This window comes from Cheilinus undulatus, linkage group 9 (genome assembly GCF_018320785.1).
Source record: "Cheilinus undulatus linkage group 9, ASM1832078v1, whole genome shotgun sequence".
Lineage (NCBI taxonomy): Eukaryota > Metazoa > Chordata > Actinopteri > Labriformes > Labridae > Cheilinus > Cheilinus undulatus.
This window is the reverse complement of record NC_054873.1, coordinates 17,865,203-17,881,738: the sequence shown is the minus strand read 5'-3', so window position 1 is coordinate 17,881,738 and position 16,536 is coordinate 17,865,203. Positions and strand designations below refer to the sequence as shown.

Sequence of the window (16,536 nt, the reverse complement as noted above, 5' to 3'; positions counted from 1 at the left end):
ACTGTCAGCATTTATTTTAGATTTTTACATTTTTTAATTTGGAAGTAAAATGATAAATAGTAGCAGACATTTTTTAAGTAATTGCTTTTTCTCTTGAGTAGGGTGGATGTGTCCACCTTACTCACCTCTGACCCCATCACAACAGTGAAACACAATTAGATGTGTCTGTGCCTTACTGCTGAGCTCTCAACGAAGACTTGACTTCTCACAGTGATCTGTGGTGTAATTCTCTAACTGTATTTAATAATAATAATAATATCTTGATTTTATATAGCGCTTTTCAAGAAACCCAAGGACGCTTTACAAGAACATATAAGACATGGACAAACTATGTGAGGGAAAGGATGAGTGTAAGGGGTGGTTTAGTGAAAACTGTAGGATGTGGTGAACAGGTGGTGCTTGAGATGTTTTTTGAAAATGTCCAGAGATGGAGCGCTACAGATATCTACAGGCAGAGTGTTCCAGAGGGTGGGAGCTGCAGCACTGAAGTCTCTGTCTCCATAGGTTGAAAAGTAGGCCAGTGTCTGAAGACCGAAGGTTGCAGGATGGTGTGTATGGGTGGAGGAGATCAGAAAGGTACTGAGGAACCAGGGCACAGAGAGATTTGTATGTTTAGCCACAGCCTACAGATGTCATGGCAACAGTTAAATACACCTACACATACTCCACATGCAATCAATTTGCAAACAATGGACTTTAAACGCTTCTTATTTCTGGTACATTTTAGACTCAAGTGGAATGCTTTTCCTCTCATCATGCGCAATCCTGTGTCTATAGCGCAAGCGGCTACATTCCGCCATGGTGAGAGACTGACCTGCTGCAGCTCTCACAGATGGGGCAGGCTCAGGGCACACACAGTACAGGTGTCATTATGTTGGAGAGGAGCGCTGCTATAATCCCAAGTTTTATTTCAAGGCACGTAGGCGAGACGAAGGTAAAAACGTGTACTAGCTTACTTCTCCGTTAGCCTCGTCCTTTCCAATTACGCACTGACAGTCGCAGTGAATTGGCTGTCCGTGAGAGGACGGAGCGCTCAGTCTGCACTAACTTCTGATTAAAGATTAATGTATAAAACAATGCTTTTTTCTCCAATAATATCGTAGCTGCTGCTGTTTAGTTAACAAGACAATACGCGTCTGAAGGTAGCATACAGGTCCAATATGACATGGACAGACAAACAGCAGTGTACGAGAGAGAGAGAGAGAGAGACAGGAGCCCACACTGCATAAACCTTGTGCGTATTGTTAGGGTGAAGATGTGATTTGGAGATGTTTTTTTTTTTATTACTGTTGAACTACAATAAATCTGATGTTGTGCTTACACTGTTGGAGAGAAAGGACCGTCTGTTCATTTACATTAGCTCTATAAACATCAGACCCCAGTGAGATACTACAATATGGACCAAACTCTAACAGTGTTTAATTAATTTCTACTAATGTTAGGAATATTTTCCTATTACTCTGAGTATCAGTAAATATATATGGGGTGTCCAAACTATGGCTGTTGGGCCAACTGTGGCCCTTGGTCCTTTTTGGCCTGCAAGAAATCCATTAAAAAGGCCCATATAAGAACATAAAACTGTACTATATTTCTTAGTTTGACTAGGAATGCACAATATTGGGGTTTATACAATATGGGGAAATTTACAAATTAAATTTAGCTGATATAAATACCAATATATAAATGTAGATTAGACCTAACACTTCAGTCCTTGAAACACATTTTAAGGATGAACAGAGAAACATACTTAAGTCTCTAGAACAGACTAAAGTTTAAGTTATAAGGATGAACACCGAAAAGGACTTCTGCTGTCTTTCAGTCCTACCAAAAGTAGAAAAAAAGATGAACACAATACATCCATAAGTTCTGATATGTTTAAGATGAGATATTTGTAGTGACAGTTTTCATATAAAAATCATCTTTTACAAAAAACACAAACCTGTGCAATTTTTCTTTAGTTTACAGTCATGGCATTAAAAAATTTACAGTATAGAATTAAAATGGCATTAAAAAGCATTAAATTTGACTGGCTGATTTACGCAGAAACCCTGGCCCCGATCTGATACATGTGATCGGGATCGGGACACCCCTGAGCAGAATTGTTGCTGTTTTATGTGTATTATACCACTTGATATCACAGTTAATTTGCACTAGCTGTACATTAAGGGTGCAGTTTTATTCATAATTCATAAAGTAATCACATTGCTATGTAATATTCTAAATATATTTGCACAGCACAGTTGAAAGAAGTCGTTTTCAGGCAGTTCAGTTCAGACACAGTTAAGCAGTAGAGGCAGCAATGTAACAAGCACTGCGATAAGGAAAAAGCTTTTTACTGATTGGTAAAATGAATTTGAAATATCATTTAAGCAACAATATTTTGGATAGCTTGGATGACATGCCCTACTAGTTAAGATGAAACCTATGTTCCCATGATGCAACCAAACAATGACACAACATAAGTCACAATTTCACAAACCAATATGTTTCAGCATAGGATATAGCCTAGCCTTTACACCCCAACTTAAAACAGAATTTAGAAAGCACATGCAACAGGCCACTGGTTCTTCAAAATGTTCCAAGCACCTAACATGCAGAAAAACAACCAGTCTTCCAGTTCCATCACAAAGCTTCTTCACTGCCACAAAAACAGACTTTCCTTCAAGGCCTCCGCCATGTCGTCCAGCAGCTCTGAATTGGCAAAGCAGGTGCACTGAAATGGAGACAAGTTACAGCATTCAACTCCCCGCTCACAGGAGCATTGTGCAATTGGCCTCTAATGTTACATGCCTGGCTATGAGTGCAAGGCCGGCCACTGTGCTGGTGAAATTTGCCCCCAGCCATGAGCACAAAGGAGCCATGACTGGACCCAGACTGCTGCCATAATTGGCTCTGAGCTGAGAAAAAGGAGCCCCTCACAGTCGGTGTGAGCGATAAGAAAACTGCTAAGTTGTTTTGTTTCCAGCTGGGATCGTCTGGTACCCACCGCAGCGCCAGTCCCTCTAAGTGTACATTTAGGAGAAACTCCAGTTCAGGCATTTTCTCCCCTCTATGTGATTCATTTCTTGGTCTGCCAGACACCCCGCTGGTGCATAATGACGTGCTTTGGACAAACGGCTGCCTCAGCAGTTCTCCCATGCTCTGTGGCTGTGAAACCCTCTTTGTGTGACTTCAGTGAGATGGGTGCTCTCTTACGCTGTGGCTCTTACAGGAGACCAACTTCAGATATAACTTTGTAGCTTTAAATCATTCATAAAGCAAATTACCATATGAGATTCATTCTATCATAGAGGGTTTCTCCGTCATACAGTTTGTCTTGGAGGAACTGAAGCCACTTAACTAGTTCTTTATTTTTAGCTGATGTTTCCCTCAAGAGAAGCTATTAATTTATTTTTAGTCAAATATGAAAGTGTCCATGGCTGAAATTAAATTTTCTACCATTTATCCAGCATACTGCATGACCTCAAATCCTGATCCTGGTGTTGTGTCATGCAGCTCTCATCAGCTGTCCTGTCAAATTACAGTCAAAGGCCTAAAATTCATCTTTGAAAATAAAATCAGTCAGAACCATCCATCTTATATGGAACTTAACATAACAAATCCTTTTTTTAGTTTTTGCACATACACTATATGGAAAAACAGTATTTGGCCATACCTATTTGTTATTAGATTCATGTGTTTCAATGTGGTACTCTGATGGATGCCACCTTTGCAATAAGATGGTTCATGAAATTTCATCCCAGTTGTCCTGGATACTCCACAGTCAACTGTGAGTGATGTTGTTAGAAAGTGGAAGCATTTAGGAACAACAGCAACTCAGCCACGAATCAGAAGAGCATGTAAAATCACCGAACAGAGTCAACAACTGCCAAGGTCCATGGTGAGGAAAAGTTCAGAGTTCTGAACTTCCCTGGCATTAATGTAAGCAAAACAATTGTGCAGCAGGAGCTTCATGGAGGTTTCCATGGCTTAGCAGCTGCATGCAGGCCTCACATCACCAAGTCCAATGCCAAGCAGCAGATGGAGTGGTGTAAAGCAGACTGACACAGGACTGGAAGCATGTTCTGTGGAGTGAGGTGTCATCCCTCTCTGTTTGGCAGTCAGAGTCTGGGTTTGGTGGGTGCCAGAGAACGTTACCTGCCTGACAGCATTGTGCTGACTGTGAAGTTTGTTGGAGGAGGGATAATGGTATGGGGCTGTTTTTGAGAGTTTGGGTTAGGCCTCTTATCTCCAGCGAAGGACAGTCTTAACCCTTCAGCATGCCAAGACATTTTTGACAATGCTATGCTGCCAACTTTGTAGCACCAGTTTGAGGAAGGCCCTTCTCTTCCAACATGACTGTGCCCCAATGCACGAATAAAGGACTATACAGACATGGTTTTGTTGATGTGGAAGAACTTGACTGGCCTGCACAGAGCCCTGACTTCAACTCCATGGGATGAACTGGAACAGACATTACAAGCCAGGTCTTCTTGTCCAACATCAGTGCCTGACCTTATAAATGCTCTACAGAATGAATGGTCACAAATTCCCACAAGAACACTCCAAAATCTTGTGGAAAGCCATCTGAGAAAACTGGAGGCTGTTAGAGCTTCTGAAGCAGGGCCACTCGAAATTAAAGTACATGTACTTGAATACAATTCTTGTTTGTGTAATGGTTATATAGCATATATTTCGGTATCTGGAGTATCAGCAAACCTATATAATGTGAAATAAGCCAACCAATTACTTTGCTTTGCCCCATTAAAGAGAGGGGTCGGGTGAGAATGAGCTCATTTGCAATTTGAGGCTGTTTAGAGCTGGTTTATACAGGGTCAAAAACCTCCTCTGGAGTCTGATCCAAATTTTATTTGACCACAAGGGTCCACTTTAGAGGTAGAAAAGAGGTATGATGTGTCCCCTCTAAGGAATTACTTAGACATTAATACACAATACAAATGCCGGTGTGATACAGTACAAATAAGAGACGTAAATAAGGACAAACCATGAAAAAAAGGGGAAAACACAATCAATGCCCCCTTAAACTCACTGTAGCTTTTTAAAAATTTTATATAGTTAGGCATTCCACACTTTTGTTCCTTCTAACCAGAGGGGAGACTGACTGAATGACTGACATCAAATTTTTCGTGGGGCAAGTTTGTGTATGCTCTTGAAAAACAGTTTTATGAAAGAAAAGTTAGCGAAACAATTAAATCTAAATAGATGAGGACTCTTTAGAATGAGCCAATGGCTCTATTTAACTGATTTCTTATCTATTATGGTCATTATTTGATCCGTTATGTTTTGATAACAACTAAATAGGAATCACTGTAAGGCCTGAACCCTAACCGTTATTCAAGATATAAATAAGAAAATATCAAGGCATGTAAACTGCTGTGCTGCCTATATCATCTGATTAGATGGAAAAAATGTTGATGTGTTTTGACAGTTTTGCATGTCAAAGCAGCTGATGTTAGCAGACCCTGTACTGTTCCCATAGGCTTACACTGTCAACATCTTGTCTTGTTTTGAATTATTGCTCTTCATGGGCCCACTTTGCAAAATTTTTGCAATCTTTCAGTGTCTCCCCACATTGCCATGAGAACTACATTAAAAGCCAAAACAAGTCATTCATGAAGCATCTACCTTCATGGGAGCTATTACTTGATGTATTGCCCCCCGGTCCAAATACAAAAGCCAATTCTCTCTGCACGACTGTTTTCAAGCTCTTTGGATTGATGACACAATTTCTCAGTGTATTTCCCTGGATGATTTTCAGACCTTTGCTTTGGTAGGAAGCCCTCATCTTCCCCAGCTCACTGTGTGCTCCCTCAGCCTCGTACAGAACCGTACTTAGGCTGTGACACGGCTGAAGTGTGCTGAAAAGATCGCTCGTTCCCTCCCCTTCACTCCCCAAAGGCTTACTGTGTGTGTGAATCCATGTGACATATGCTGTCAGGAACATGCATGCTCTTTATTATATGCATTGACTCTAAGCAGGCATGAGCTTTGGATCAAACATACGTATACACAGTCATAGAAACAAGCGCTCTTACCCCTGGTGTGTCCCAAGACATTTGGGGCCCCACCACCCCCAAGCCTGCCTTTTTAATGAGGACTGGCCCCTGTGTGTTTGATCCTGCTGCCAGCCCTCAGCCCCGCGGCCCCTCAGCCTCATGCCTATTCAACAATCCCCGCTGCATTGCCTCTCCAGTTACTCCCCCAATGCCTGGGGTAGACTATGGATCCAAAGCAAAGCACTCCTGGGTAGCTGTTCGATATCAAAGCCTGTCTGACTGAAACCGTAGGAGAAAGAAACAACAACAATTTAGCTCTTTGCTTTGTAGACTCAGAACCAGCTCTGGAACTACACATTGATTTTTTTTCTTATATCAGCAGCTCCTTAAAAATTCCATCTTTTGTCTACTAAAATCCAAGAAGGGTTTGAAGTTTCACCAGCCAGTTAATGCTGTTAAAAAAAACATTAAAAGGCTGTAAATTAACTGTAACAACTTCTGTTTTGTTCACAGGATGGTGGTCTGCTCATTAACAACCCCACAGCTCTGGCGGTCCACGAGTGCAAGTGTTTGTGGCCCAGCACCCCCTTAGAGTGTGTGGTCTCACTCGGCACGGGCCGTTATGAAACTCCTGGGAGGAACAGCCGCACCTACACCAGCCTCAAAACCAAACTCACCAACGTCATCAGCAGTGCAACAGACACTGAAGGTAGGCTACAGCCACTGCTAAACAAATGATGCATTGTGGGATATAGAGTGTTACGGTTGTGTTTTGTTAATTTGTCCCATTGTAGATATATTTGATCTATATCTGTCTTGGTTTATTCTTTGATGCTCTTTCATTGCCAATTTGTTTGTATTGGGAGGAATGTTCTAAGAGCTAAGAGGCTAGCTGTGCCTCTAACATTTTTTCTCCCTCTGTTTTCATAAACAGGCTTTTGAAGGGCACAAAGGAGCATGTCAATCTTATGGGGTACTGATGAGATAGAAATGACAACTCAATATGAGAAGACAAGTTACAAGAAAGTCATGATATTGACATTGTATTCAAATATATGTTCTTTAATATGGAGTTGGCCCCCATTTTGCAGCCATAACAGCCTCCACTCTTAATGGAAGGCTTTCTAATATATTTTGGGGTGTTTTTGTGGGAATTTGTGCCTATTCATTCTGAGTATTTATGAGGTCAGGCACTGATGATGGTGGAGAAGGCCTGTCAATCTCCATTCCAGTTCATCCCAAAGGGCTTGATGAGGTGGAGGTTGGCCAGTCAAGCTCTTCCTCACCAAGCTCATCAAACCATGTCATTATAGTCCTTGCTTTGTGCACTGAGGCACAGGCATGTTGGAATAGAAAAGGGCTTCCCCCAACTGTTGCCACAAGGTTGGCAGCATAGCATTGTCCAGAATTATTAATCATACCAAAGCATTAAGATTCCCTGCCACTGGCGATAAGGGATCTAGCCCAAACTCTGAAAAACTCTCATATCATTATCCCTTCATTATCTTCACCAAACTCCACCGCTGGCACAATGCAGTATGGCAGGTAGCATTCCCTCGGCATCTGAAACCCAGAGGTAAAAAGTAAAAACTCTGTGATTGCTTTACTGGCAGCCAATGTTGACCAGCTTGCAGTACAACTAAACCATGCTAACAGCTACCGCCTTGTTCTCCTCAAATTCCGCTGATTGGTCTGGTCATTTCTCACCACGAAAAAATGATTCCAATTAAAGCATTGCAAGATACCCGATGACAGATATGGCATCTGGCCTATCCATTTGCAAGGTAAAGAGGTTGGAGCCTCTCCATACAATCAGAGTAAATCAACACTTACTCTTGTAGTGCTTTAGTTGCATTCTAAAACTGATAGGCCAAACCTGGGAGCACAGTGAGCCCAAAAGGCTATGCTAATAAATCGTAGGCGCTACAGTCACCTGTCTGTCAAGAGGATAGGGGTTAATCATACCGTCCTACTGCTACAACCAGCCAATCAGTCAAAACCTAACTGAAGAGTGAGCACACGATCCATGCAAAATGGATGAAAACAAGCAAAATTAATTTTAAAGATTTAGAAGAAACATGCACGAGCACAGATATTGTGTGAGACATGATGAACGGTTAAAAGGAATTGAAATGGTAAGTCAGAGTTAATATTGAACAATGTTATGGCATATTTTCTCAAATTGTGCAGGCTGGCTTCTTTATGTAACATACATGCACACCCTGCAGATCTGTATAATGTCTTTGCGTCTCTGACAGCCTATTAGCCTCAAGACACCCTCAAGGCTATCTTAGATTGGGGATAAAGACTGAAAAATCAATGACAAAAATCCTGAGCTATACACTGGGGTTTTTAGTTAAAAAGTGTTGGTGTTTAATAAAATATGCTCTTGGGTGGATTATAGGAAGTGTAGGATAAACCAGTAGTCGAAGCTTGACACATACTGTGGACTCAGAATCAGGATACCTTTGCTGCTGTAATTTTAAAGACTGCTTAATAAAATGCTTCTATAAATTCTTGTCTCTTTATGAGTGGAGTGCAGTCTAAATATATGGTTTGCCAATGTTTATAAACCTGCCAAAATGAGTTGCATATGGTTGATTTGATTTAATTAAAGAATCTGGCGCTCAGCATTTTGTTGGGGAGCTTTTACAGCAACACAAGACTACTGGCACAGTGACAAAAACGTCAGACTATTTTTATTCAAATCAGTCCAATTTACTGGAACACCGCTTGATATGTAAGCCCCAAAAATCATTGCATCACATGCCAAATGCAGAAAATGGAAGATGGAAATAGATGCTATGCAACCATATGATGTGCTGGCAGTGTTTGCACTTCACTTTAGCCTTTGAGTTAATTTGTCTTTACTTGAAATTAAATTAACACACTTATACACCAGAGGGTAGAAAGACTATATGAGTTTATTTGTTCTGTTTCTGTTTCATCTTTAAGGGAAAGAATTAGGTTTTGATGTCACCAGCGTGAAAAATACTGCACTGCAGGTTGATTTTGTTCTTATTTATCCCATCGTGGCCCTCTGTAGATGTAAACTCTTCCATCTCCTTATCACCTCTGGACATGGATACCTCCGCTGTGCCTAAATTTGGCTCCGTCCCCTCCCTGTTGCTGCTGCTGTGGTGCAGCGTGTGACCCAGATGCCTCAGTGCACTTGTTCCTCCTGTATTTGGGATTAAGCTCTCTGCAGCTCTCAAACAGGCTTTGTTATTTAGAAACAGGAGATTAGTAAGAGAGTTTATCACAGATTTCCTCTCTTTCAAAAAGCTTCTCTCCCGTCCCAAAGCTCGCATGCCCCCGACTTTGTCTTAGGTGTATCAGTGAAGCTGGGTTTGTTGTTATGGACAGATAAAGCTGATCTGGAGGGATTTGGATGTAAACAGAGCTCCTGATGGAAGTGGGTTGGAACTGGGACCTTGTAGTCTCACTGAGCTGACTGTTAAAATGAGTTTCTCCATAAAGGTGTAGCTACAGTTCAGACCTACAAATGTGGACATTTTAAATATAAACTCCAACAGGAAAGAAAATAACAGCATGGTTAGGTATTTAGGGGGTACATAGAGTTTTTGGTGAGTTTGTCTTGGATGATACAGTTTTTCAAAAATGATTGCAAACTCCTTCACACAGTTTCCATTGTGCAAGCTGAATCATTGCCAACATATTCCAATTTAGGTAGTGTTACCTCCACAGTAACCTTTTCTTCTGTCTGTTTGAAAGAGACACAGATGGGCACTGGTTTAGCTCAGTTGGTAGCCCTTATACGGAGGCAATAGTTCTAGTCACACTGGCCACAGGACAGAATCCAGATCCTGGCGCTGTTTGGTGCATGCCTTCTCTCATTCTCTCTCTTCATATTTCCTGTCTATCTCCAGCTGTCCTGCCAAAAATAGGCAAAAAATTAATAATCTTAATGACCTTGCCTGCAAATCTGAATAGACGTAGTTGCTCTTTCTTGTGCCCATGGCAGCTTTGGATTATAATGACTGAAGATTTGTGTCTTTTTAAAGCCTTGGTACTTTGAAAGCTACCAAACATTAAAATATAACACGTTGTATCATTTTGAATTACTAGATTTTAAAAGTGCTGAAGATTTTGACAGCCTTACTTGCAATATGTATCTAAACAAACAGATCTGTCTTACATCTCTCCTAATATCATTTTATAGAATCACTGGCAAGACTTTACTTTGTGATTAATGAAAAGATACTAACGCCACATGAAGCTGATGTGTAACAGGATAAGTTACTGGCCAGTCATGTTTCTTTGAAAACTTACTCTGGATTAGACACAGAATTTTTTCTGTGCTCTATTTTTCTGTGCTCTCAAACAAAGCTGGTACTACAGCTGTTTTCACCGGTGTGGCATTGTTAATAGAAAGTAACAGAGACAATCATTTGGACATGAGTCTGGTGACGCCAGTTTGTTTCACACTTAAAAGAGACGGGAATGTCATCAGTACAAAGCAGAGTGGACAATGGCTGAATAAACACAAACAAGATCGTGGTTTTCTGTGCCTAAACGTGCCTAACTATACTGAACCAAACCTTCATGCTTGTTGGAAAAGCACCAGAAGACTTTTCTGGTTCTGTACAGCTCAGAGAAATGAAAAAGAGACAGCTTGACTAGTTTTGGACATTATCTAAAAGCACACAAATCATTTTCTGTCAACACATGAAATGAAAATGTTAAATTGATACCCTAAAGAGTCTGTAGCTGCACACTGGAAGCTGATAGAAGCAGGGAAACACATTTATTATCTGAATTTATTAATGCATTATCTTTTCAGCATCCAGGCTTTATTAATTTTACTCAATTTTGAAACTATGCTTATCTCTATTTAACTCCTTTTTACTTTGATTACTGTCCACAAGGCATTATGCAATCTTACACAGTGACTGGTCATAAAAAGACAAGTCTTCTAACCATCCGAATAACCTTTAGATAAAAATCTTGTAGAGTTTTGCTCCACAGCCTCAAAGGCATCTGCTTTAATCAAATCATGTCTGGACTGTTTAACCATTATGGGAACCAACATCATCTGTTAGAATCCTTCAGGCATGTTTACCCTGCGATTGCTACCCACTGCTTGTTTGTTTGCGTTTGTATGTTGTTGATTTTAAATGTCTCAGATGTAGCTTTTGAAAACAATGCAGATAGACAGGCTGAATGTTTTCACTTCATATCACCTCCCTCTGTCAGACAGGATCTGACTTCACACGCCCTTCTCACTCTCATTGTTTTTACATGTTGCTGCTATTAGCTAGTTGATTGTGTGTTTATGATTTTAGTGCATGTTTCGTTTCTTTTGTGTGGCCTCACTCTCCCCTCTCTTCTTCCCTCCAGAGGTTCACGCCATGCTCGACGCCTTCCTCCCTCCCAATACTTACTTCCGCTTCAACCCTTACTTGAGCGAAGACATCTCCATGGATGAGAACCGGCAGGAGAAGCTCAACATGCTGCAGGCCGAGGGCGTCCGATATCTGGAGAGAAACGAGGAGAAGCTGAAGAAGGTCGCTCGCATCCTTAATCGAGAGAAAAGCTCCGTGCAGAAGATGGCTGAGTGGACCAAGCTCAGAGCGGACATGTACAACGGTCTGTCCCTCTACTCCTCCAAGTTCTAGGTCAACAAGCCACCTTTACCTCACATGGAAACTCTTGAATATCTAAAACATCCCCTAGAATGTCCTAGAATATTTTACACTACCAAGATTGGTGTCAAAGTTGTTGACTCTCTGACCTGTAGCTCTGAAGAACACTGCGTCGACGCACAAGGAGGTAATGCATCCACCATGCCAGACACTAACCTTCCTCATCACTCATTCATTTGGTGGCCATTGTGGTTGGAAGCACTTAACTTTCACTCTCTTGTATTTAAATAAGATGTGTCAAAGTACAAGTGGATAAAGGAACTCCTGAAAGTTCAACTCACTCTCATACCTAAAGGACTAGTTCAAAATGTTTGTACCTTTTTGTGTTCTTGCCAACAGTCAAATGAAAAGATCAATACCAAAAACGTATCTGTGTTCAAAAATATGAGCTACTGCTTTGAGCAGCTAACTGAGCTTAGCATTAAAATACCCATCCATCCCTTTTCTACACCGCTTGTCCTGTTTGGGGTCACAGGGGCTGGAACCCATGCATGCACAGGAACCTTCTTGCTTTGTCCGCACAACAAATTTACCTTTTTGGTACTAATAAAGAACGTTAAACCTTGAACCTTGCTTTGAGGCAACTGTGCTAACCCCTGCGCAGCTGGGCAGCCCTGCATTAAGATATGAGATTGGAAAATGAGTGGGGTGCCAGTAGCCTAGTGGTTATGCCCGGGCACCCCATGGACAGAGGCTCCTTAGAGTGGTTGACCCTGGTTCAAATCTAGCCTTTTAGCTTCTATTTGTACATGTCATTTCCCACTCTCTGTCTAACTCTATTGTCCTGTCTTTACAATAAAGGCATAAAAACACCAAAATAAATGTTATAACAAATAAGTCCCCTCCCCCAGTCCTAACTTGTACACTCACAGAATCTGATGTCTTCCTGGTAGCTGTGTGATTCATATAGACGTCATGATACTGAATTACACAATTTCTTTGAGACTGTCATTCAAGGTAAGGTAAGATGAGATGAGATAAGTGGGATGTGATGAGATTAGATAAAAGCCTGATCAGAAATATAGCCAGATTGTAGCCCAACTGTGTAACCACAGCCCATTGTAAGGCCACCAAACAGTTAAAGGTTGTTAAAAAATTAGTTGTGTTTACTTAAAAATCCAAAATATCTATTGCCCTTCTATTTTTCTAAGTTGATAGAACACATTTTTAGTTTTAAGTAAACAGTACTGGATCACTCTCAGTATTTTGTCATTGAATTCAAATTATTTGACAATCATCCATTAATCTTCGTCATTTTCCCGGAATACCTTTGGGCATTAGACACTTTTGCATCATGAGTGAAGTTACTCACTTAGTTAGAGAAGTCGCGTTTGAGGGGATCAGCTTTAACAAAGCAAGGATGATGTACTGAACTCTGTGGAAGATCACTTCCTCTGTCAGAGTGCACTTTCCAGTCTTTTTTATTTGCGTTCAATCAAATCAGCTTACTTTGGGTGGCATAATTGTTTTAAAATTAAAACAACTGCAGTGGATGAGGAACATGTTCATTCGGTATTTTAACTTGAGTCTTACTCAAAAAAAATCTACTACATATCGGTAACGACAAATATTTACAGTATTTCAACCTGTTTGGTTTTACAGTGAACAACTCCCCACAACTATTCTTTTCCCCTCTGGGGATCATCTGTTTACATAAAGAAAAGCAAGCATAGCTAACTAACTGCAAATTTTTCTGACATGTTACCACTTTTGTGCCTCAAGTTCCATTTAAGGAATAGCCAGTTTATAGTTTCGTCTTGTCTTTGATACATAGAGATGAGTCCACAGGTTGCCTGTCTGTCAGCCTAGACAGGATAAGATTTGTGTTGCTGTAGTCTGACATCATGCCATAGTAAAAGACAAAAAAGATGATGTGGTCCAGGCATAAGATAGAATAAGATATGTTTAGATAAGTTAGGGTATGATAGTACTTTATGATCTCTGAGGAAAATTCAGTTGTTTTAGAAGCACAAAGACAAAAATAGTAAGTAAGGAAATTCAAGTTAGAATCATAAAAAAAAAAAAAGATTTAAAAAAAATATATAGCTGGTTGACTGGAAGAACCACAGATAGACTCATCTGTACATGCAGGTTATAAGTGTTAAGGTTCTTTTAAAGCAAGTTTGAAGAGTTGTTTTGGGTTTTTAGGTGAAAATTCACAAAATATTAATAATTATGTAATGCAGAATCTTGTTTTCCAGACATATCTAATGCAATGGTAGAGTGCCCCATTCACTACTTTATACACTGTCTCAAATTCTCCTGGGCTCACTCATTCACCTACTGCACCCTTGATATCACTGAAGCCTGTGAGGATTCAGTGCTCAGGCTTTAGGATGGATGAGTTTGGGAAACTATCCAGAGGAAAAAAAGCCTGGTGGACCAAGTGCTAAGCTAAGCTAACAAGGTGCTTTCTTTAAAGCAGCTGTTCTCAACTGGACAGACATCAGGACCCACCACCACCTCCTTAAGAGAAATTGTGACCCAAATTTTTGCAAATTTTCAAGCACTCAAATTTATCAAATGAAGAATTTGGCAGTTTTGACCCTAAATGGGATATATACAACCAATCAAAGAGCCAGGCCAAAATAATCACTTTTTAAAAGAACAAACAGAAAGAAATGAATGCATGCCTTTAATTTTAACCCCATTTTCCTAAGACAGGAAGGAAATTTGGTAATTTCATAAGGAATTTCATCAATATCTTTGGAAAAAGCTAACCTGGCACGCTAGATGGATGTGTTACACACATCCTTCTGGAAAACACTCAAACACAGCTTTTGGAGAAGGGCAGAGCCTTTGAAAAAAAAACTTGGAGGGTCTTTGGATGAATGTTCTGTCTGTCACATCTTTACAGGCCAATCAAAACAAAACACGTGACATAGCCGCTAGCGAGGAGTAAACTCCAGAGAACTGCATAAAGCAAACCATGACGATTGTAGACATGTCAGTACATGACTTTAGTTTCTGAAAAGAAAACAAGTCACTGCTGTTCTTTGTTCTTCTTTTAATGAAGAAATCTCATCAAGTTCTGATAATACTGGTACTTTAGCAGCATCCACGCTAATGTATTCCGCCATAATTGCACCGGTTTCTCGTTGCTGCTTGCTTACCTCGCAACTCCGCTGCGCCTGAAAGTACTGCCCCTCGTCGCTGATTGGTCTTGTCACTTTCTAACCAGGCCCAAACTGTTCAGACGGGAACTTTGCAAGATGGGTTCACCAGTGAGAAACATGGAAACGGGCATATCCATCTGCTTTGCAAGGTTAAGAAAAACCTGCCTGTTATCCAAAGAAAAGAGAAAAATAAGTTGAAATCTTGTGACAGAAATTGAAATTTACTCATCGTTATAGCTTCACGACCCACTGTTGGGTCTTGACCCAAACAGTTGAGAACCACTGCTTTAGAGCACACAGATCTGTGAGTGGTATTGATCTTTTTGTCTTATTTTTCAGCATAAAAACATTTCTAATCATGTTGAACTATTGCTTTAAAAGCAGAATACTGGAACATTTTACTGATGCAGTTACATTTTTGCCGACTGTTTTTTTTAAGTGAGCACTTATCAACCACTTACTAGACTTTATAAGGTTTAATATGACAGCCAGTATAGCCTCATAAATCTGTTTTTACTTCCTCAGAAAAATAGGATGTGTTTGTAAAATGTTGTGTGTAAGAGGCCATTCTGTGTAACACACTACTGAAAGAAAATATAGAAGAAAAGACAAATTCGATCTAATGTAAATCAAAAAAAATTGCACCTTTAATTATGCAGCTACTCACTGTGTGATATTAGTACATCAGGGTTCACTTCAGGTGTTCATGTCTTGTATTTAATCTTGTATTTAAGGTTTTACTTGCAAAGATCTTGTAAAAAAGAGAAGAGTTAATCCTTTATTTTATTCTAGATGATCTATAACTAAATTAATAATATTGGTCAAAAAGGAGGAGTGGATATATAAAAATCAGAGCATAAATGTCATAAAGATGTACCTTTGATGTGTTATTTTAGCCACTGAGTATTTTAAGTTCGTCGTTTCAAATGCTTCTACAGTTTTGTGCTGGATTGTTCAGTTTTATGTATTCCCCCACAGGCTATGCACATCTTCTGCTCCATCTTCAGTGTGCCCTCTTTCCCTTTGATGCTTCTTCTCAAAAGCCTCAACCACTCTCTACCTTACAGAGCTGTTTTGTTCCCAGCTCTGCTGTACTCTAACATCTGTAAAGCACTGCAGCTGTTAGCAGAAGAACTGGTTTGAAAAAACATCACTGGATACAGATTTGTCAGGATGTATCAATACATTTACCCCAAAACGCTCATTTATAATGATGGTTAGGTTCACAATTTGATTTTATCATGTGTGGTTTTTTTTTTTCCAGAACAGTAAAAGTACAAGAGAGGGTCAGAAAGGATGATTTGGGTGGTTTTTGACTCAGACCTTCAGACCTTCAGTTCATCCTTGAGTCAGATAGGATATTTGTGCAAAGTCTGAAGAAAGTCCCTCAAAGCTCTCTTGAAATATACAATCACATTTATAAGCAATGTATGAATATGAAGCCCAAAGACCATAAGCTTTGACCTCCGACCCCCACAATCAAATAAGCTCATCCTAAATTCAGAAGGAACAATTGTGCAAAATTTGAAGTAAATCCCTCAAAGCTTTCATGAGGTATCACGTTCACAAGATGGCCTTGATGGACAATCTGAAACATGCTGCCTCTTGGTCATGGTTATCACCTACACAGAGACATGAAAATCCAAATATCCCTTTACCTTCATTTTCTTTGTAAATAATACCTTTTAATTTGAGGTTTTTTAGTTGCGAATAAGATAATTCACCATTTTCTTTATGAATCCCAAATCAAATGAATTT

At 40.1% G+C, this 16,536-nt stretch overlaps 1 protein-coding gene across 3 annotated transcripts in view; it reads left to right on the top strand.

Moving 5' to 3' along the window:
• The window catches only part of LOC121515309 (calcium-independent phospholipase A2-gamma-like), a 45,901-nt gene extending 31,182 nt beyond the window's left edge, over positions 1–14,719 (top strand). For all 3 annotated transcript variants that reach the window (XM_041796005.1, XM_041796004.1, XM_041796003.1), the window contains 2 exons: positions 6,510–6,705; positions 11,358–14,719. In XM_041796005.1, the coding sequence (XP_041651939.1) occupies positions 6,510–6,705; positions 11,358–11,635 (474 nt within the window). In that variant the 3' untranslated portion in view covers positions 11,636–14,719. The remainder of the gene's footprint in view (positions 1–6,509; positions 6,706–11,357) is intronic.
• The last annotated feature ends 1,817 nt before the right edge of the window (positions 14,720–16,536 follow it).